This window comes from Mizuhopecten yessoensis, unplaced genomic scaffold, assembly GCF_002113885.1.
Source record: "Mizuhopecten yessoensis strain PY_sf001 unplaced genomic scaffold, ASM211388v2 scaffold10913, whole genome shotgun sequence".
NCBI lineage: Eukaryota > Metazoa > Mollusca > Bivalvia > Pectinida > Pectinidae > Mizuhopecten > Mizuhopecten yessoensis.
Genome location: NW_018408784.1, coordinates 448038 through 470797, shown reverse-complemented (window position 1 = coordinate 470797; position 22760 = coordinate 448038). Strand labels below are relative to the sequence as shown.

Sequence of the window (22760 nt, the reverse complement as noted above, 5' to 3'; positions counted from 1 at the left end):
GCTTATCTGTCACTGTCACCAAGGGAACGGCGGGAAGCACAGGTACTGTCTACTGCAAATAGTTATCATTTGTTGTGGTTTATATATGGTTTATGGCTGCCGTGATGTGTATAATTTAACAATTGTTGTATAGAGGAAAGAACTAGCATCGATAAATACAATCAGCACTCGATTATACTGGTTTTATCGTGAGTATTGTAATAAGTTGCATTCGAGACTTGTTGACAGCCATCCCCCCCATCTCCTGGGAACAGGGTAATTATTTGTGAACGAGTTCGATATCGTAAAATGCAAATGATTACCACATTTTGTGAAATTTTTATTGATTCTCTCATGAAGTTATTACTTCGAAATAATGATAATCAGTGATAATGGTATGAAATGAATGTAGACTCTAACATGCCATTTGATCATCAATAATTATAATTAGTTTATGAACTTGTATCACATTCCTTAATTAATAATAATAATATTTATTCGGTAAAAGCATGATACAGGTACAAATATCACATATTATAATCACAGATTTCAATTGCATAATAATCACAGATTTATCACAGTATTAGTACTTTGACTCCTTGCCTTTTGGTAGAAAATTGTATGTTAATCCTGCTGACTGTCCTGCTGTCAGTGCTGACTGTCGCAAAGGTTGTATGTTGTGTTTACCTCTCAGTCCCATCATATCACAGAATGATGTCTGTAACCATCCATTATCACAAGTGCAGTATTGTACTGTTGATTTTAATTGATTAGGGTATAGAAGTTACCAGAGTACAGTTTATAGCTGGTGATCAAATAGCCTTTTTCTTATCATAATACATTCCTACCATATAAAAGAGAAAAAAATGATCAAAGTGTTAACCTAGTGTTAAATTGTAAATGAAATCACTATAAAGGGACTTCTGTTTTTTTTTTTTTTTCGTTTGCAGCAGCAGAGGTCATATCGTGACAAATTAAAAGGAGATCAGCTGTTGATCTGGTGGTCTTTTAAAGAACAGAATTGTTCAATGGGAATCAATATGCATTACTTCATTCTTTTAAAATCAATAGAGTGATCAAATCAGTTTCATTCAGTATCTAATTGAAATATATATACATGTAATGTATTCATGGGGAAAAAATATTTTCTTTGCAGGAATTTATTATTTTGAAAGTGAAAAACTAACAAAATGGACCAAGACAGTGTACAAACCCGGCCTCCAGAGCCGATTACTATCACTGTCCTGAGGGCCAGGAACATGGTAAGTAGAAAATAGTCTATATCCCTTTTGTATTTTTTAGTCAGTTAAAAAATCCATAAGCTTAGGTTTCTTTTGATACTCCAGCCTACTTTTATTTGCCTATTGTACCGTTTTTATTCAATGAAGCTATTACTTGTGCCATTATTCCTCTAAAATCAGTTTTGAATTCTTTAATCAGTCATGGAATCAAGTCTTGTTATTTACACTGCAGCACTTGTTTATAACTAGAAATTAGCAATGAAATCATCATTTTGCCTTATAGAAAGGAACAAAGGCTGACAGTGTACAAGTGATGGTAAAGGTAGAGTTTGGAGAGAAGACCCTTGGAGATTCTCCCAAAGTGGAGTGTTCTCCCGATGTCCCTGCCGAACTCAACTTCAGCACCACCATTAACTGTACCTACGATGATCCACTGGCCCTGGATGAAATTGCACACAAACCAGTTGTCTGTAAGTACAACCATCCTTTTTTCTGAAAATCTTAATTAAGTATAAAATTGAATAAACATGGTTTTTGAATATTAATATTAGTAATACAGAATAATTTCAGGACAAAATTTAATGCAGAGTACATTTTTTTCACAACACAATCTGTTGCTAGTGATTATTTAAGGTATAAAATCAAATTAACATGGTTATTATAGATCATTATTAGTTCCTTTTATTGTTAATTCAATCATAAATCTCAAAAACAGTATGACATATCGGTACATTGTATGTTGGTAAAGGATTCTTTGCAGATTTAAACATCTAATTTTTGGTGCAGATCTTCAGATTTTAAAATTTTTGGAATGAGGGTTCACCTTTTCAGTACAAACCATTAATCAAATAAATATCATTACAGTGACAGTTATTGAAGGATTGCCTAAAGAAAAGAAACAGAAGGAAGAAAAGACAGCTTTGTTGGGACAGTGTACTGTTGATCTACTGCCACTTGTCAAAGGTTTGTAAAAAAAATAAAAATAAAAAATCTCCTAGTTTTGAACTATTATTCTATGTTTCATTCTTAATTCTCAAATGAAAACACCTCAAATATATCTTTACTTCTTTTTTATAACTCTTAAAAGAAAGAATAAAACTGTAATAATTAGATGTATGTCATTAATTTATCATGACTTGATTTCGGAACAGGTGAAACAAAACACAAGTATACATTGGTGGTCAACCCCCTTCCGGGCTCACCTCTGGAAGGAATCCCTCCTGAACATGCCAAGGTCAGTCTCAGCCAGAATTACTGTTTATTGGATAGTACCATACAAATATCAAAAAGCTGATGAAAACTTCACAAAAAATTAATCAATTCTTTTGTTTTGTGTATTTAAGTTTCCTTAAGGATATTTGAATCACGCAAAATTGAGAAATAATTACCATGTATGTAGGTTTTCACTTTATGTTATGTCAAATTTACTGAATATTGTTACGCATTGTATCTATGTAGGGCAAAAAACATGGCATGTGGTAGGTAACGTTAAGGTGATATATGAGGGGAAAAAACTTTAATGATCATAATACGAATTGCTGTTCAACGCTTTGATAAAAAAAAATCTGTTTTTCTATTTTAGCCTGAGCTGGATGTTGTTGTCTCCGTCAACGAGCCACTGATGGACTCTCCCCAGGCAAGCACAGGGAACTTGATGACCATAACCATGGAGTCTCTGTTGTCCCCTCCTGAGTCCTGGACACTGGCTGGATCCCAGTACTGCTACGCTGCGGCACTGCCCATCCCAGTCACTGCTGAGGTCAGTTTGAAAGAAATTTATGTTCTTTAAAAAAAAAAATTGATCCAGTTGTGATTTTAATAAGAATGAATCTTGAAGAAATCCATGGATTTCAATTAATTACAGGTACTGTATACATGTATATTGATGTTGAATTGTATTTAAAATCTTCTTATCTTTAAATTATTATTGAATTATCTATATTATGAAAATTTAAAATAGCACTAAATGGATAAGTGTTCATTGATTGGTTATATAATCTAGAAGTGATAAAAAAAATATCATATCTGTGGTTCATATTTTTATGATATTTGTTGCAGAAAGAGGCACCAATAATCTTCGCCGGTGGAGCACTGAAGCCAGGTGCTGACAAGGAAATTCCAAACAAACAGAAGAAGTGGGCCATGCCAGGATCAGCCCAAGCCAATGCTGTTTATATTCCTGAATGGTAGGTAGAATGTCTGAAACTAATAACAAATTGCTATATTCAATAAGTTCAACAAATAAACTTTATTTTTTCTCAGACATGGTTATGCATTATGTTCAAAATTGATAGGATTTGAAAAGAAATGAAAAGTTCACACAGCTGAAAAAATCATTACCACTAACTATTACATGTGTATTACAGAACTGGGGTACAATGAAATAAGATAGGAAAATGTTCATACATACATCTGAGAGAAAGTAGTGAATAGTTTATAATTCTGCTGCTACATATCTACTAATAATTTGAATAGAGAACTAGTAGAATAATTTTCATTCAGCCACTTAATTTACAAATATCAAATTCTCTTATTAATCATCTGGGAAAAAAATGGTGAAGATGTCATTGAAATTAGCTTCTCACTCTTATTTTTCTTTTAAGTGAACTTACTTATAATAGTTAAATAATTCCGGAAAATAAGTTGCTTTCCTGCTTGTTTTTGGTTTGATTAATTTAAATGTCTACTGTTGAATGGTGTCAAGGCCTTTGGCATCACATAACATGAATTTTCATTCTATTTTCCTAAATCGTATGACATCTGTGTTCATTTAGCAAAGTTCTAATTGTTTTTGTCACTATTGCTTAAGGATTTTTATATTTGATAATATCAATCTATTGGTGTGTTACAGCTACATCGCCAGTGACAGTATTGAAGACGAGGACGGTGAACTCCGGGCCAAAGAGGACAGAGATCACAGGATGATTTCTGAGTCCGAGAAGCTCCGAGTTCCTTGGAACACAGAGAGGAGATGCTACATGGAAAACTCGGCTGTCAAGAGGTAAGCTTTGTTATGTTAAGCAAATGTTAAACATTTGGATAATTGTTTTCAACCTGAAGAGGTTTGTTTCAATTTATGAACTTACAACTCTACATATTCATCTTCTTTGGATACCCACGGCTGATTTCGTTTCGGTACTCACTCATCATGGTGAGTGAGTACCGAAGCGAAATCAGCCGTTGGTATCCGACAATGCATATTCATACCTGGTTCTTAAAAATATATAGAACACTGAAATTGACATAAACAAATGAGCAGTACGTAAATGGCTATACAAGGCTTAAGAATAGACATTTAATAAAAAAAAAATAATAATAAAAAAAATCATTACTTGTTGATATTTGATAACTATAAAAAAAAATGTTTCTTACAGTTTCCAAGACAAGATTGCCAAATGTCGTTACTGGCCAGTTGAGATAATGAGACTTCCACCTCCTGCAGCAAACAAGGGCAAAAAGGTAGGCAAGCAAAAGTAGTTACACTCCGATATACATTAATGCAGGATCATTTTTGTAAAACACCCAAAGAACTATATATTCCACTAGTTCAGGGAAGGCTGAATTAGAATAAGATTTTTGAAAGCTAGTATTTTTCTTTTTCAGTGGTAAAATTCTTTTTGATTGATAAAAAAAAGATCATTTTTTTTCAAAAAAACGTGACTACCAGGTATATAAATTCTACTCTGAGCAGATATTCGGTAGAAGACATCAAAGTATCTGTATTTGCTCTAAGCCATCACCTCATTAGTTTTGATACGTTTATTCTGATATATCTATTTAAAACATTAAACATCTTATGGTTAATGATTTCTTTATTGGGGAAAGAATAAGCAGGGATAGGGGGAATAATTGCTCATATGGGGAGATCATCAGTTTGAAATTAATTTGAAATTAATTATAATATGTCATATTTCAATATGAATTCTCTGTGAGAGCAATTTCAAACAGTTCTAAAGTTTGACATCAATTTCACAGCATGCTGCTAGTGTAAGTATATATATAGAATTGAAACAGTAGATACAGGATTGACTTTGTTAGATCTGGTCCTTCCTCATACCAATAACAGAGACCATTAATGGCACATGGATCCTTAATGCTGAATTAAGAAAAAAAAACTTGCTGCACTGTAGATAATCCTGACTGCACGACCTCGTTTTGTCAAAGCTTTGCTGGGAGGAAATCTGATTAAATCAAAATATGATTGTTTATATTCAGAGAAATTGATATGATAACAGAAAATTAATATTAATTTTTTCAGCCTGTTTGAGCACTAAGTTAGATAAAATCTTACTGCATAACTCATTTTAGAAGTTTAATAAGATGAGTTGTGTAGACTTCATTCACTCTAGGTAAATTGATTAAATGATAACAAAAGTAATTACCATGATTTGTCCAACTATTTGCATCACATAGTTAGAAATTTTAGATGCACAGCCTGTAATATGAAGTATATTAATGTGTGATATATGTGTCTCTATGTAAATTAATATTGCTAAGAATTGGACAGAAAAATTAAAATTTTAATCCTTAGAATGCATGAACATATCCTACTTACCAGGTACTTATGCCTTGCAGAAAAAAATATACTGTAATGCCAATATAAAACTTCTTGTAATAACTTCATAATCAATAGATTAAAACCAGTCTCTGTGTTTTAAACCAAGTGCTACTGCATTTTGTTGTCCAGTGTCCCAGTGATGTGTCAGCTAGGACAGGTTTGATTGTAATGAGCTGTCCACTGTCATACTCAGGTGTCGTTATAAACAGGTTTGACTATTAAGCTGTCTACTGTCACAGCAAAGTGTTAGATAAGGCAGGTTTTACCAAATTGAGCTGTCTACTGTCACAGTGAGATGTCGTTTAAGAGAGGTTTTGCTATATTGAGCTATGAATTGTTTAAAAAGCCACTTTGTATGTGATTTAATATACAAGCTTTTAACAGACCCCAAGTTTAGCAGCACATCCCGACAATTTAGAAGTAGATGTTTTCTTCACAGTCTAACTTAAACTTTTCAGAAAGTGAAGCAATTCATTAGACATGGTCTATATAACTATGAAGTATATTTTTATATCTTATAATGTATATATAGAAAGCATGCATGATGGTAAGCTTGTAACATTGTATGTTTAACTTTAATGTATACTATATATATATATATATTTAAATATCAACCCAGACCCTGGAACAACTCAATATGCCTCATCATATGTGCCTAGTTTTATGTCTATGAGCTATTTGAAATTCAACATTTGAATTGAAATTGGATCTGTACATTGTGTATTTTTTCCATTCTTTAGTGGAATTTCGTTGGTCTAAAAGAAATTATTTCGTAAAAAACCCAAAAGTAAAATAAATTCTTTTCAATTGCTTCCATATTATTTGGGAATCAATTTTTGAGCATTGATTATTATTTGAAAAAGTGTCCTTGGACAGTCTTAAAAGGGATTAACAAGATTCCACTTGACCCATTCACCCCTAAAGTCACATTTGAACCTTACAAAATTAGAGACTGGGCAATTCCAGTCTAAATATGTAGGGGTGAATGAGTTCATTGATGTTTTAAAATGACTGGTCGGTTCCATTTTGATGTTCCCCTCTAATGTGACAATGATTTGTACCTGTGTGTCCTTTGTTTTGTTAACTGGCTCAACCACAGCGCCAGGGAAATCCTGGTGCCACAGGGAAGTCTAAGGTTGGTAGGCAGTCACACATGCAGCTTGTGTACATGTGTAGCTGGTGTGCACACTTTAGATATATGTGCTGTATGTGTGTCAGAACTGTTATGACGTATGTCTGCAATTAGTTATTTTTTGTATCTCATTTTTAAAGTATTGTTAAAATTGTGGCACTATGGGGTTGGGGTGGGGGTAGGTGGGTGGGGGTAGGTGGNACTCTTTTTTTTTTTTTTAATTAATGTTAGTTTTTCAAATATTCCAAAATTCATTGTCTGAAATCTACATACATGGATATTGACTTTTTTTTTATACATTATTATAAAAAAAATACATAACAGTAATTTAAAGTTTTGTTTGATAAAATAGAATTTCCCAAAAAGTAAAGTTTTATTTTATTTTCATATTTAATGGACCTACATTTTCATTCACAAATACATTTTAGATATTGATATCCAGATATTTGATCATGCTGAAGAAATGAAAGTTAGAATATATACAGACTGCACATGTATATATCTGAAGTTATTAAACATAGGTTGAACAAATCAGATTTTAGTTATTTGCAAAGTTAACTATTTTTACAGAATTTTTGGATGTAATGAATATACTTTTATCCTTAAAAAATATTAACTCAAACTATGGCAGATTTAAGAGTAGATTTGTTTCAAAATATTTATTTGCTCTTTGGCTTTATTGATGCTATCTAAAGAAAACTTGTGGCGGATATTTACCTGTTAAAAAGTAACTCATTTTCAAGTGTAAACCCCAATAATTACACTTAGGTATAAGCAGTTTTAAACCAATGTGAGGCACAATTTCGCCAGTAGAATGCATTGTGACTGAATCCTGGCCTGATTTGAATCTACATTTATGTTGGTATATTTATTTTATACTCTTTTATATTTTATTTACAACCTGTGTGTGTTTTCTATCAAGCATGGTACTGTTCATGATTTTATTCATTTGCTTTAGTTCTAAATGTTCACCCAATTTTTTTTCCCATTTCAACAAACTCACTTTAGCATGTTTGCTTTAGAAACATCACAAGATTCAGAACTGCACAGAATGAAAAAAGAGTGACACTATTTTCAACTGTCCTTTTATTTTAAACTTTTAGTGTTTTTTTTCAATTTTTGATTTTATTTTTAATGACTTCTTCCAATTTTCTCTTAAAACTGTGGAATTTCTTCATTTTTTTAAAAAGAAAACAATTATTAAATTTGAATTAATACTTTTAAGCAATTACATTCTCCAATATATTTTTAGTTCATAATTTCCCAATCAGTTTATTTTAAATTATATTGTAATCCCTGTTTGTAATATGTTCCTCGTTATTCCATAATCTTTCTGATATAAACAAACATGACATGTACAAGTATACTGTCTTCTTCATATATTTCCCATGTTTCTTTATTTGCTGTAATATTTTGACATTTTATTTTATATGCATTTTTAAAAACTGAACAATTTGATTCAAATAAGAGCTTTCACTCCTGTTCAATATGTTAAGTATTGCAATCAAAAAGATCTCAAAATCGGATGCAAAATTTATTGAATAGCTTTCTCGATTTCAAGCACTCTTCAGACCATGACTATACCGGTAGTTTATATTTTTTTTCTTAAAAAGTTCCATTTTTTTTCTTGAAAATAAATTATACAATGTTTTTGTAAACATCAAAGTATATTTCATTGATAGGCTAGAAATCATGTTACCATCTGTCATAAGGTGTATTAAAAATGTTGATATACTTTTGATATTTTAGGAGTGATAGCTATAATTTGAATTAGATTGGTAACTGACCTCAAACCTTATGGAAATCAATTTCATTTACTAACAAAATATATTTTCTTACGCTACAAATTCGTCCATATTTTCCCGTTATTTTTTTAAATGATACTAAATATGTTTTTTGTGTGTGTACAGGATGAGGAAGGTTCCATCAGTTACCACGGTGTTGCCTACGTTAACCTCGCCCCTCTGCTGTACCCGGGAGGTGAGTCAATCTGTGATAAAGTATTAGATCTTATTTCGCCCATTACAAAAATAATCTAGTTTAATTTAATTTATATAATAATACATAACTGAAGTACATTTCAGGTTTTTATTGTTTAAAAAACAACAATAAGCAATATTTTTGCATAAATTAATTAAAATATTAAAAGCATTTAAAAAAGATATTAGGATCAAGTGAATATAATGTGTTTTCTAAAAATCTTCTGGCAGAAAGAAAAAATCCCTCGTTCTCTTTTCTCAGGTTTGGTAAAAATGTCAGTATTTTCTTTTTTAAAAGAATTGTTTAACAATTGTAACAGATCTATTTTGAGAAGGGAGAACAAAATGTTGAGAGAATCCATCATGCCTTCAAAGTTAAAATCACATTGAAATAACTATACAATATGTAATTCTGCTTGCCTCTTACAGTGAAGAGAATCCGTGGTGCTTACAGGGTCCACGCCTATACTGACCATGCTTTACATGAGAAGGTATACAATTTCTCAATACATTAAACAATTTGTAATGGTTCTTCTGTGTCATTTTATATTGCCTTATATTTTTTGTTGTTAAAAGTTTAACCAGAAGGGAAAAACTCTGCATTGATATCAACAAATGTACAATTGTTGATACAATGTATAATTAATTCTTTCAGAAACTATGAAAATAAAGTTCTAATTCGGAAAATTTTATTTTTCAGTTCAAATAAAAATGAGAAAATGTAGATTATTTCTATCATTATAACAATAAAATATTTGGCAACAATTTTAAGATTTTTTTAAAATTTGATCCTAAATATTTTCAGACGAAGAGGAAGACAGGTTACGGTGAGGAGGCTGGTAGAATAGCCTTCAACATCCTAAACCGTAACAGTGCCTCACCCTTCCCCAAGAAGGCAGGGAAGGAGAAGGATGAGAAGAAGGAGAAAGAAGTGAAGAAAGGGGTATGTACCTGTAGTTTTACCTGTGATTTTGTTTATTTTAATGTGATATGTTATATAACAACCTCATGCATCTATTAACAGGTGGTCATATTTCTTCTACTTAGGACACTGTCAGAAATTTCAGGATTTGAATTTGTATCAAATAGGTGTTTTTTGTGTAATTTCAACAATAAGCTAAATTTTGAGAAATTGGTTACTACCATCCTCAAAATTAAGGAAAAAATATTGATTGTGTATTTGAATGTATTTTATAACAAAATAATGAAAATGTTTTAACAGTTCATTATAGAATGCACGCTTTCACGAATTAGGTAAATGTCCGCTACACATCCACTGCACATGGACGTCAACACGGCTTGACAGAATTACTCTGTAAGCGGCTTATCATTGCGTTATAGATAGCTTGATAGAAAAATAGAAATAAACATTGGGCATACTGCGATACATAAATATATATATATAACATTTCTACAATAAAATGTTCGTTTTTGCGATCCTGCCTCTTTCTGACCTTCCCCCGCTCAATTTATTCAGTTAGGTAATTTCTTTCTCAAAATAAAAATAAGTTTGAACTCTTACACGTTCATTAAATTTAAAAAAATCGAAGCAGCAAAGTTGATCTTTCTATGGCCGGGCAGAAAATCTACAGACAAATATGACGAAACTATGTGCGTGGTGTTTCAGCGTTCCAGTAGTGTAGCCCATCATGAGGTTGGTACTGGTAGGCGTGATTTAGGCGTGATGGTCATGTGACCATCATGTGACAACAGTAGCAGTTGTCTATAAGGCATTTCCATGTGTTCAATGGATGGCCTGATAGATAATCTATAGAAAAAATATTAATTACTTTTCTTGTCTTCATTTTGTTTGGATTTTATTTTTTGTGAAATTGTTAGTATTTTATTAAGTTTTCTGTTATTATTTTAATTTGTTTTTTGCTTTTTATAACTTTAAATACTGAAAATCCCTTTCATATTCTAAGATTCAAATTGTTTTAATATCTGTGTAAACATCACTTCAGTTCTTATACTGGTACTTGTGTCTGTTTTTTGACATGGTTGTTATTTTCGATGGATAAGTGTATTCTTCCAGTCTTTATTTATTTATTTTTTTATTTACTTATTACATGTCATTTAAAGATTTTGAAAAGATAACCTTCTGTTCATTTTCCTATCAGGCATACACACACATACAGCCTTCCATGTTTCTTTTTTTTTTTTTTAAATTTGTCTTCATCTCTGATACATTTCCTTTGATTTTTTGATAGAATTCTGCCCTAGACATTCTGACTGTTTTTGGTTTTGTTTATCTCATAAAGCATAATTTAAATAGAGGTTGATTGTGTTTGGTGTCATGTAGATTTCAGTATTGTTTTGGACTTTATTTTTAAAAGCATGCATGTCTTGTGGGATTTGAGTGACAATCCCATGTGATTTCTTTTTGTTTTTTGTGGGTAGACATTTTATACATCAGTTAAAATTGACAAATCATGTTTTGCAAATATTGTATTTATTCTAATGATTACCAAGGTACCTTTGTAATATTTCTTTAAATTTATTCAAGTGCAGATAATTCATCTACATTTGTACATTGACGAAATGAATGTTATATTCATATATGACTTCAGTTGATAAAAAAATTGAAGAGATTTGTTTGTTTACTTTGAACAAGTTCAATGATTTGATTTATAATTTTAATCTTTTTGCTTACCCTACCCCTTCCTCAGAGCACTTTTCACCTTCCCAATAGTTATGAGAGCAATTCAATTTCATTTCTTAAGTCAAGCCGTAGACAGAGGATATTTATTAGAAAAAATACAGTATTAAATCTGCTAAAAATTCAACCGTTCTTTTGCAGGATTACTTATGATGTGAATGTTGATATTAAAACTGTTACACAAAGCGATATCGGATCCAGGAGGATTTTTAGGGGATTCCAGAATATCTAATCAATTTTTTAACAACAAAATCTGGCTAAAATAGTTATTAAAGAAGTCAAGAAAATACTTGATTTGCACTGAATATCAAAAATAATTGACATAAAATAATTGTTACTTTTTTTATTTATTTAAAGTAAAATATGTTATACAGACAAAATGTCCCTTTGCTAACAATTTATACTACCTTACACATCATACCTATGATGTTTGTGTAAGCAAATCTCCTGGAATTTTGAATTAGCATAATCAAATTATTCAAAATCAAAAGCTTGCATTCTTGTGTACCTCACAAATATTTTTGCATGAAATATTATTATTTATTAAAGAAATGTTATACATGTATGCTTTTAATTAGTATGGAGCTCTTTTAGAAAGTTGGTACATGTCCCCTCAAAGGTGGCATACATCCTTAAATCAAATTCTTTGAAACCCAGCTTCAAATTACTCACACCCTGGATCCGATATTGCAAATTACAAACATAACTTCGGCACTAGTCAGTATGTGTAATTTTCCAGCGCTCCATGAGCATTGCATCACAGCACCACGGAGGTCATACACTGAACCCCCCAGAGGTCTGTCTACCTAACCTTTAACCCCCACAATAGTTTGAAATGGTGTTCACATTTTCTCTCTGTAATAGACTGCTTTGTTAACGCTCGGTATAAGGCGTTTGTGTGATTCGTTTGAGTGGTTGTATTACGTACTACAAATGTTACTATATATACATGTATATATATAATGGTACTTTTATACCTACAACCTTAAGCTTTGTTCTTCTCTGCTTTCTAAAGAAAAAATGTATGTGATACAAAGTGAATGCAGACATACTGTAGATTGTTTAAATTTTGTGAGTACTTTATTTTTTTTAGTTCAATGTAAGATTTGATAAATATTTTAATTTGCAATTTATTTCAAACTAATTTGGCATAACTTCATTCTATGGTCGTCTGCGATTGAAGAAATTATGGAATCCACAAATTTTAAAGATTATTTATTACTAACTTTCTGAACGAATTTAGTGAATAATATGCTTACTACTAAATTACTCACAAAAAGTAAGTTAAGTACAGTACAGCTGATAATTTTATGCTTACTACTAAATTACTCACAAAATGTAAGTTAAATACAGTACTTGTACAACTGATTATTTTAGACCAATGTTTTCACTATCATACAAAAAACTGGAAAAATGATAACATTTGAATTATTCTCTATGTTTCCATATTATCACAGCACAATGCATTATAAGTATTTCACCTTGATTACAGAACATGTCGTAGTCTCTAGATTGCTTTGTTTTTTATTGACGAGAAACTAAAATATATTTTTGGTGATTTTGCACGAAGGGTGTGATAGTATCACTTGTTCGTATTTCTTTTGTTTCTTTTTGTTTGCAAAAATTATTAATCAAATTAATTTGCTATTATTAACATTGTCTAGGGCAGTAAATTATTCAAAGAAATAATATTAACATTATAAAATGGATCACAAAGAAATGAATGATGGGGTTTTAATGAAGGGCTTGAAAAAATAATATTGTAAATGTGATTTTTTTTTTGTGAAAATGTGTAAAATATTTGCTAGTTTCATCATTTAATCATATCATGATATCAGCAAAATTAAATTTATGTTTTCGGACATTGGCTGTCACACCAGTGGTATTGACTCAATTGTTTCCCTGTTTGGGCTTCACTTTCACACAATCATCCCTCGGACATAAATATGGTGAAAACAGAATGGACTGTATGGTAAAACTTCCACTAATTAATGAAGAGCTGGCTTGTAAATATTGGTATATGCTGAAAATTTGCATTCACGATATAAAAAAATAATATTTATGATTTCTGTTTCTGTTGAGAGTGACATTTTTCGGTTTTAAGTTTCAAATATGGTGCATTGCAATAGTGTCTGGTGTTGGTTTCTCTAATAGTCTTAGAACCAAGGGAGATAATTCAGCTTTTTGTTTGACAGGAGCTTACAGTTTGCTAGGCCCTTGCTTAGTTCAGAATGGGTTATGGATGCATGGTCGTGATGCCTATTAAATATCAGAGTAAAAAGAATAATAATAATAAAAAATGCTTTTCAATAGAAATAAAAAAGTATCTTTCTGTTGTTGCCATAGAAAAACACTATTAAAAGTAAAGTGCATGGTTATAATGTTGCATTAAGTATATAGTAGTAGTCAAAAACATATTATTACAAAAACTGATATAACAGAATTTATTAATCCAATATTAATTCAATAATAAAAATCTTCAATGTTTATTTTCCATCTTAAGAAATATAATGTACTTTTTATTGCTTTTTAAAACTTTTGAAGGAACTGTTGTCCGATTAATTTATTTGACCATGTTTAGAATAAGCCGTTGCACTAATAATAACAGAGGCAACTAAATCTGTAGTCTATGAGCAATTGATTGTGTAATAAAAAATTGTTAGAATATATATTGTACCAAATGATACGAAAATTGAATTTTGTGCAAGTTGACAAATTGATGGCGTTCATATGGCATATGGTATAATAAAGCACTGTTTCTAGGTTTGTGAGAAATGACAACATATTGATCCCTTGAATTTGATTTGAAATTGTGTCCCGATTTTCCAACAGGATTCCCCCCATACCCTCACGGTTCCAGTGCCCAAGGTAACAGAGTATTATAGCGACAATTTAGGTTTAACAACCAGCATTAAGTCACCAGAATGTTTATGTATCTCCTGAAGAACTATACAAGTGGACAGGGGGACCAGATGAACACTTTCTTTTTGATGTCAAAATAAAAAGCAGTTTGGAGATTCATGACATTTTTAGGTTATTACGAACGAGATTAAAACTACTAATAGTTTTGGAAAGATTTTGTGATTTCGTTCCCATTTTTCATTAAGTTGAACAATAGACATTTATCATAATATACTGCTAATCATACAAGATGGATACGTGGGGAATATTCTGGTGACTATTATTAAGTTGTATGGTTGGTAGCAATTCTATTATTATGCCCAAACTATCTCAATAATAGTCTATATAATGCATGGAAACTTCACAGAATAGGATCATGGAAAATTGAACTCTCCTGTCAAAATTGTCTTTTTTGATCCATGTCACTTGCTAGACATCTTTAGATCTGTTACAAAGCACACAAGAATATTGAGGATTTTTTATATACATGTACAAGCACTTCTCTATCCCCAAACCTTCTGTGTCTGGTACAGCAGCTGTATCCAGTTATTCTTCAAGACATAAGATACATCTTCCTTCTCTTTTATTTCTTAGTCATTTAGGACATTCCCAACTTGTTACATCATGTTAAAAAGATCAGGAAGTCTTTCTTGTTTTTAACTTTTTACTTCTATTATGTATTGTTAAAAAAATCGCAGTTAAGGATTGGAAACTCCTTGAAACAGCCTCCAATATCTTTGAATTTCATCAATCACTGCTTGAATTGAAATTTGAGGAAGATATTCACCTGTAAAATGGATTCTGATTTTGTTTTAGAAATAACCCTGCTCTGTTGTGAGATAGGTTTTTTCATGTATGGTACAACACATGGTCATTTTTAATAAGGTTTTACTGTAGTTCTCTATTAGATATTAAAACAAAGTTATTGGAGTTAATACAACAATATTGTTGATAAGAAGAGGTAAGTTTTGAATTTTAAAGTCTACCAGCTTGGAAAGCATTTTTACAAACAATTGATTACTTTTAGAAGTCTGAGACACCATACTTCAATTTGTATTCTCATTTCCCAATGTTTCCACATCTGTCTATGTCTCACGATTACAGGGTATCTCACTACAGGTTTAGACAACCTAAAAATTATTGAAAACAGCTTGATCGTTTGATAAAATATATCAGTTATGATTGTAATATTTTTCTCTGGCAAGTATATCACAATAAGCGGGTTCCTTTGTACCAAAATTTCGATATGTATATTTCCTTATTGTTCAAAGCTACCAAATAAAAATAAAAAATATATATATAAGGTATAAAAAAAAAATTGAATTTAGGAAATGAATCTGGATGTTAAATTTTAAAACTCATTCCCAATGTATACAAATGTATGCTATTTTCGTGATTTTCATAGTGTCCGACATAGGGTGTATCTATTACATTGTGGATCGATAATACATTGTTATATACATTAGGTTTGTCTTGCCCACAGGACCACAGTATAGGTGCTAAGTCAGAGATGGGATCTCACATGGTAAATAGATGTTCGGGCCCATGTTTTACAAATGTTTCCGAACTCAAGGAAACTCCTTCAGATTTCCCATAGGAAAGCATTTCTGAAGTTAGGGAAAATTTCCTAAGATCTTTCTGTAACTTAAATAATGCTTTTATATGGAAAAACTGAAGTCAGTGGTTTTCCTGAAGTTAAGGAAATTTTGTGAAACTGAGACCAGTTTGATTTCCTGTAAAGAATAGTCGGTTTGTCACCTCTCGTAGCCTAAAGAGGTCCTGTTCCCACGTTGATCTGCCGTGACTACACAGTATAGACTTCTAAAACTGTAGTTTTCGTAACTGGCTGCACCCAACACCCGCTTTAGGTTTGCACTTTAGTTGTAGATACATAGATAGATCCATGAAATACAGGTAAAAAAAATATCATATTTTGCATATGTATAGATATGTGAAACAGTTAATATTAGACTCTGTACATGAATTTTAGATTCTGTTCAAATGTGTTCGTTTTCAGGGATCTACATTGAAGTTTTAATTCAATTTTTAATTGATTTTTTTTCAAAATTTCATTAATATGAAAAAAAAAAATCTATGAAGAAAAAGCAATACAGATATTTCTTATAAACAAATATTTGGCTTATTTTGATATGCAAATCATTTACAACAAAAAAAAATTAAAAAAATGTTAGCAAAGTTTTAGTTTTTTGTGTTTTGTGTGATAGATAAGTAGAAAATAAATTGTAGATTTTTATTTGTGTGGATTCATTAGAATTTTCTCTTTTATTTGTTTCTCCTGAAAAGTTTGTTGCCTTAAAACTTCGGATGTTGATTAGTATTGTTGAACAATTTTAATAGAAATTTCATACACCTATAGGCATGCAAAAAAATAAAAATAAGAATAAAAAATAAAATATATAAATTACATATATCATTAATACTAACTATACCTCAAAATCACATGAATTTGCAATATTTGTGTTAAAAATAACTTAAATTACAAAAATGTGATATTTAAACACAAAAAAATGAAGAAGGTATTATCAAACTTATGCTGATTATATCTCGCAACACATGAACTTGACCAGTAGATATTGGTCTTTGGGGAATATATTTGAAAAATGACTGTTTTAACAGCCATACTTTTGTGTGCACTAATAAGACTCTGGACGGGTCAGATGTCCAGCCGGTAGATGTATGTGGCTTTTTGTACTGAAGTGGTAGACTGTGTGGTGTTATAGGTGGTCGGGGCTGTTACTGAAGACTGAACCTTGTGTGACTGTGGGGTCCAGTAGTTGTGGTTTGTGGGAGACGTTTTATAGAAAGAAAGAAAACTTGTCTATAAAGGCCACTTGTGAAATACTAAAATAAATGCTGGGTAAGGTTTTTTTATGGAGTAATTTTATTTTTTACCTTAATATTTCAAAATACATAATTTTTTCATATTTTTTGAAAATATAACAGATGATTTCAGTTATGAATATGCTAGACCGACATTGAACAACACGTCTGTTAATTTAAAAAAGAATAAATTTAAAACTACTCTATGTAATTATGGTGTTCTCATATAATTTTAAATGCATTTACATTTTTCTAACTCAAAAGTTTTAAGGAAATGATTTAATATTTCACAGAAAATCAAGATAGTGCTTTATATGAGAATATGGTACTGGTACCAGTGGCAATGAAAATAACATAAAATTATTTAGATTTCATTTGCTTCACAGATAATTCTCCCTTGTACTTTGAGATGTTAACAGTTTGTTTTCATTATTATTTCGGAGACTAAATTTCTTCTAAAAAACAGATATTATGTACATTTCGAATACAAAGACCAAAAACTACACGTTTTATGGGATATTCCTTTATAGACAAGTTTTTTAAAGGTTCACTTGCAGAGAATGCAGAAATTCTGCAGTGTTTTTATTTAAGAAATATTCGTACTGATGTTATCAACTATTTTAGCTATGATTTGAATATATGTATATAATTCACTTTTTGTGTTGAGAAATATCTGCTTCACAAATTATATCCAATCCCAAGCTTGTTTGAACAAGTATACAAAATAACATCATCATATTATGCACATATAAAAATCATAATTAAAATACAATGTTTATATTCGTCCTAGCAAAAGAAAATTTTGTATTGATAAATACTAGTAAATCGTTAATTGGTATGTCATAATTTGGTTCATAAATCACATTTCGTGTAATAAGTTCGTCCAAGGAGATAAGAATTTATGTTTGTCTGAGAAGAAAATTCCACACATCAACAGTAATACTATATTAATATAAGCTAAGTCATGATTACCTACTAAAAACCACACAAAAATAAATATAGTTGCACTTCAAGTATCAATGTTGTAAATTTTTGTACAGTGATAATTGTTTGCTTTTAATGATAAATGTGCTAGGTGTTGTTTATCAGGCTTTTAATGGTTGATCAAAGCTTTGTTAGCTAACAAATGCTAAATCGCAAAAAAAAAAATACTGTCCGAGAAAATTGTCATTAATTTTGTAATTCAAAACCAAAATTAATTTTGTTTGTAATCAAAATTAGACAGAAAAAACAAACAACATCAAAATATTCATAGTTTTGTAAACTGTCACATAAATGTCGTGTAATTTTTTTTTTTTTTTATTTAGCTTTAAACTAACAATGCTTTGAACAATTGATCCCTGGCTGCTCCAATACTGATTAGTATGTTTTGACCATCACTATACAGTGTTATCCGTTTGTTCCAGGCGTCTCAGACCATTAAGTCGGACACTGGATCCGAGGTGGACGGTCAAGCACCGGTCAATGTGGAGGGTCAGCAGTATGTGGACTCCAAGTCCTATGTCATGCTCGAGATCTCGCTGACCAGTCCTCTGATCCCAAAACGCCCTCCAGAGGAGCTCGCTAGAAGGTAAATAAAAACAACGAGGGATATTGTTATGCTTATGTACCTAAGTTTTTAAAGAATAGGAGTATTTCTTAGACAGATATTCCTGTAATAATTTCCCCAAAAAAGCTCAAAGCAACTTGTCTCACCTCTGAAATATTTATGACCAAATTGTAGATGAGAATTAAAGTATGTTCAGAAAAACAAGTTCTTTGCAAAATGAGTTAAGTTATGGCATTAACGACGTGTTTCACTAAAAAGGAACAAAATTTGTCATTTTGAGGTACTGATTGTTCATGTTTAAAGTTCCTCCGGTTGAATCTGTAGTATCCATACAGATGTTAATAACTGTCCTGGTTTTCCAGAGTGGCCGAGTACATTCCACCCAGACCACTGTTTCCTAAGCGCACTGACGGAGCACAGAGGGTAAGACCAGTATTCCTTACAATTTTGTTGAATTATGTTAAAAAAAAATATTCCAATTTCAAAAATCCTGTCTTCTTCTAAAAAAATTAGAGCTGATATTTTTTTTCTCAATAAAATTTCAATTATCAAAAAGTTGGCAATAAAAAATTTCTAAGACAACATCATCGTCAGTATAAATTATCTTAGTGCATCAATTAAGTGCCATAGACTACAAGATGCCTTAAAAATGAAAGAGTTTTATCCCAAGGACAGAAAATTGAAGTTAAACCCATATGGCTATAAATGAGTAAGTTTTTACATAATATGTAATTTGTATTTTGCAGTCTGTGGAAGACTTCCATAACCAAGTTGCTAGTGTAGCTAACCTGATATTGGATGAATTCAGGTAAGAATTGAGCCAAAAGAGCCAAAATAATAATATTTTCTATAAATTCTCCAAATGTCAGAGGAGATCTATTTTTTAATATTCATGCATTTTAAGTTTTTGTTTTTGGTTATTTCTTTCTTACATAGTTGAGATATTTTCATACTATTTCCATGTATTTATTGCTTATGCTGAATGTCATTTGAGTTTTATATGCCGGGAATGTTTGAAACATTTCGGGACTATACTAACAACAGCATTTCTTTATACAGGGATCAGTTTGGAGATGAACTGAAGCCAGAGGAACCCGAGTCTACTGAGAGTATGGAGACCAGGTACATATCACTTATCATTCTGCTAAATATGTAGTACATGTACCTGTTAAATATCTAGTACCTGTTAAATATGTAGTACCTGTTAAATATGTAGTACCTGTGTTAAATATGTAGTACCTGTTAAATATGTAGTACCTGTTAAATATGTAGTGTAGTACCTGTTAAATACGTAGTACCTGTTAAATATGTATTACCTGTTAAATATGTAGTACCTGTTAAATATGTAGTGTAGTACCTGTTAAATATGTAGTGTAGTACCTGTTAAATACGTAGTACCTGTTAAATATGTATTACCTGTTAAATACGTAGTACCTGTTAAATATGTAGTACCTATTAAATATGTAGTACCTATTAAATATCTGTTAAATATGTAATACCTGTTAAATATGAAGGTTTTTGATGTTATTATGAAGCCAATGTTCTGGTAGAGGTGATTTGTTTGCCTTCCTTTGCAATCTTGAAGTCTTAAAAATATATATTTTTCTAAACCACTGTTCAAATAGGCATGATGATTAAAGGGGAAAACTTCTTTCAAACATGTCATCTGAAATAATTACCAACACGAAATCAAGATTTGTAAGTTTTGTCATGGTCACTGCCTTGTATCCAACAGGAGACAAAAATTGATCTATGAGCTGAACTCATCCGGGAAGTACTTTGCCTTCAAGGAACAGTTGAAGCATGCCGTGGTGAAGATTGTCAGGGAAAAGTACCTGAAGACAACCACCTTTGACAACAGACAGGAGCTCCAGGTAAAGTTCTCCCTGTTTTATACTTACAGTACACATACAATCAGACCTTAGACCAAACCTCATCCTTAAGATGATGTCAGTAGTGTATTTTAGATATCTGTGAAAGTAGTTCGTTGTAACAAACTTGGCTCATTTGATTTCCATCAATATTGTTGAAATTAGGAAAAAGGCCTTATCGCTAACTGTCCTTTTACATCTGAAATCAACAAAATTCTGAACTTAAGTTACAATGAAGAACTTAAATTAGATCATATCTGCTGATTTGAAGACAAGAAACATACAAATTTTGAAAATTAAAAAGATATTACCAGTTTTAGTTTTGATAACAACTAATTAAGTTTTATGCTTAAATTGTATTAAATATTTGGAAGCATAATTTAAAAAACATATTGTTTTTTATGATAATTAGGTAAACTATTTGAATTACCAATGTTACAAATTTTGGTTAAAAAAACAAAATTAGAAACTCAAGGATTAATGTTGAATAATATTATATTTATTTCATATACAACTTTTACAAATCTTTGATTCAAATAAAAAATTATATTCTAAACTCAGGCACTTTTAAGATTATTTTTAACACAAAGATAATATTTATTGAATTTTATTTCTGATTTGTGTGTCTCTCTTTCTTCACTTGTAGACCTTCCTTAGTGAGCTGTATGTGTACCTGATCGACCAGATGCATGTTGCCCTGGGCAGAAGTTTGGCCCTCGAGGACCAACCACCAGTGCCCTCTCCACTCACGGACTCAGCCCAGCTCAAGCACTTCGCCCGCGAGGCAGAGGTCAATGAGAACTTCGAGCTGGCTACCAAGTACTACCAGGAGGTGAGTTGTCATAGCAACAGAGTCAGACATTGGTAGCCATCTTTTGGTCGACATGGCAACAAGGTTAAAAGTCTATAGACATAGCAACAGGATGAGGTCTTTGGTATCCATAGCAACATGTTGGTGTTTTTTTTGTAGGCATGGCAATAAGGTTTAAAGTTGATGTATAGGAACAGGGTAATGTCATAAGTAACCATAGCAACAAGGAAAGAATTTTATTAGACATAAAAACAGGGTAAGAGTAATAACCATGACAATAGGTAGATAGAAAATTTCAATGAGTCTCTGACTTTTTTTGCTTATCAAGCAATCATGTTTAGTTTGAGATTGGACCTTTTATATGATGTATCCAATATTTTATATTATACAATACATTTAGTATCCTCCTGTGGTCCAGAAATCAGAAGTTGGTAAAAACTGATTAATTTTCTGTCTAAAAGTAGTTTTTTTCTTCTTTCAGAGAATCGCTCGCAACAAGAATGATCCTACCAACTGGTTTGAGTATGGTACGTTCTGTCTGTACATCAATGACATCACAAAGGCTGAGGAATGCTTCAAGGAATGCATCGCCATCGACCAGAAACACCTGCAGGGACTGCTTCTGTATGGCGTAGTGTGTACCCTCCTGGAGAAACATGAGGCTGCCGAGACGTTCTTTGAAGCGGCTACATGTGTCGATCCGCGCAGTATCTTGGCCTGGACAATGTTAGGTAGGGCATTTTTGGAAAACAGGAAAAAACCCTTAAATAACTAGAATACCTTAAGAATTCTTACGAATTGATTATATCACACCCACTTCTCAATACTTTTAAGCAATGATCAAAATATATAATTTTTCTCCGAGTTCTTGAGAAACACAGGTGTTTAAAACTATAATCAAAATAGAAACAAAATTCATGTAAATTTTCTTTTGAAGGTTTGTTTTACGACACTGTCAACAACGAGATCGGAGCAGAAATGGCCTACATCGAAGCCAATAAGCTAAACCAGGCGGCTGCATGGTCATCTGTCCGTCAACAGAGAGATGATGAGATGGTGAAGGACAAGAAGGACATGGATGTGACTGGGGAAGGTATGTCCGGTCACAGGTTTTTGCTGTGTAGAATTGATAAATTACATTGGAACCTGCCTAATCTGAGCCCTCCTTCAGTGTTCGGACATTCTGTCAAATCCAACATGCATTTGTTATCCAATTTCTTATATAAACTTCCAAGGCCT

The 22760-nt window shown here is 31.5% G+C and overlaps 1 protein-coding gene across 4 annotated transcripts in view; it reads left to right on the top strand.

Annotated features, from left to right (window-relative positions):
* The first annotated feature begins 4 nt into the window (after positions 1 to 4).
* Positions 5 to 22760, top strand: part of LOC110463526 (cilia- and flagella-associated protein 70-like) — a 30140-nt gene continuing 7384 nt past the window's right edge. Inside the window, exons 1-23 of one of the 4 annotated variants that reach the window (XM_021518168.1) lie at positions 5 to 42; positions 1136 to 1241; positions 1504 to 1690; positions 2085 to 2183; positions 2372 to 2454; positions 2803 to 2979; positions 3279 to 3406; positions 4072 to 4221; positions 4595 to 4679; positions 5196 to 5207; positions 8821 to 8890; positions 9319 to 9380; positions 9695 to 9832; positions 12288 to 12344; positions 15933 to 15974; positions 18697 to 18860; positions 19202 to 19262; positions 19586 to 19647; positions 19899 to 19961; positions 20575 to 20713; positions 21357 to 21542; positions 22003 to 22252; positions 22459 to 22614. In XM_021518168.1, coding sequence (XP_021373843.1) covers positions 1170 to 1241; positions 1504 to 1690; positions 2085 to 2183; positions 2372 to 2454; positions 2803 to 2979; positions 3279 to 3406; positions 4072 to 4221; positions 4595 to 4679; positions 5196 to 5207; positions 8821 to 8890; positions 9319 to 9380; positions 9695 to 9832; positions 12288 to 12344; positions 15933 to 15974; positions 18697 to 18860; positions 19202 to 19262; positions 19586 to 19647; positions 19899 to 19961; positions 20575 to 20713; positions 21357 to 21542; positions 22003 to 22252; positions 22459 to 22614 — 2443 coding nt within the window. In that variant the 5' untranslated portion in view covers positions 5 to 42; positions 1136 to 1169. The other 3 variants (XM_021518167.1, XM_021518169.1, XM_021518170.1) reach the window with 3 other exon arrangements.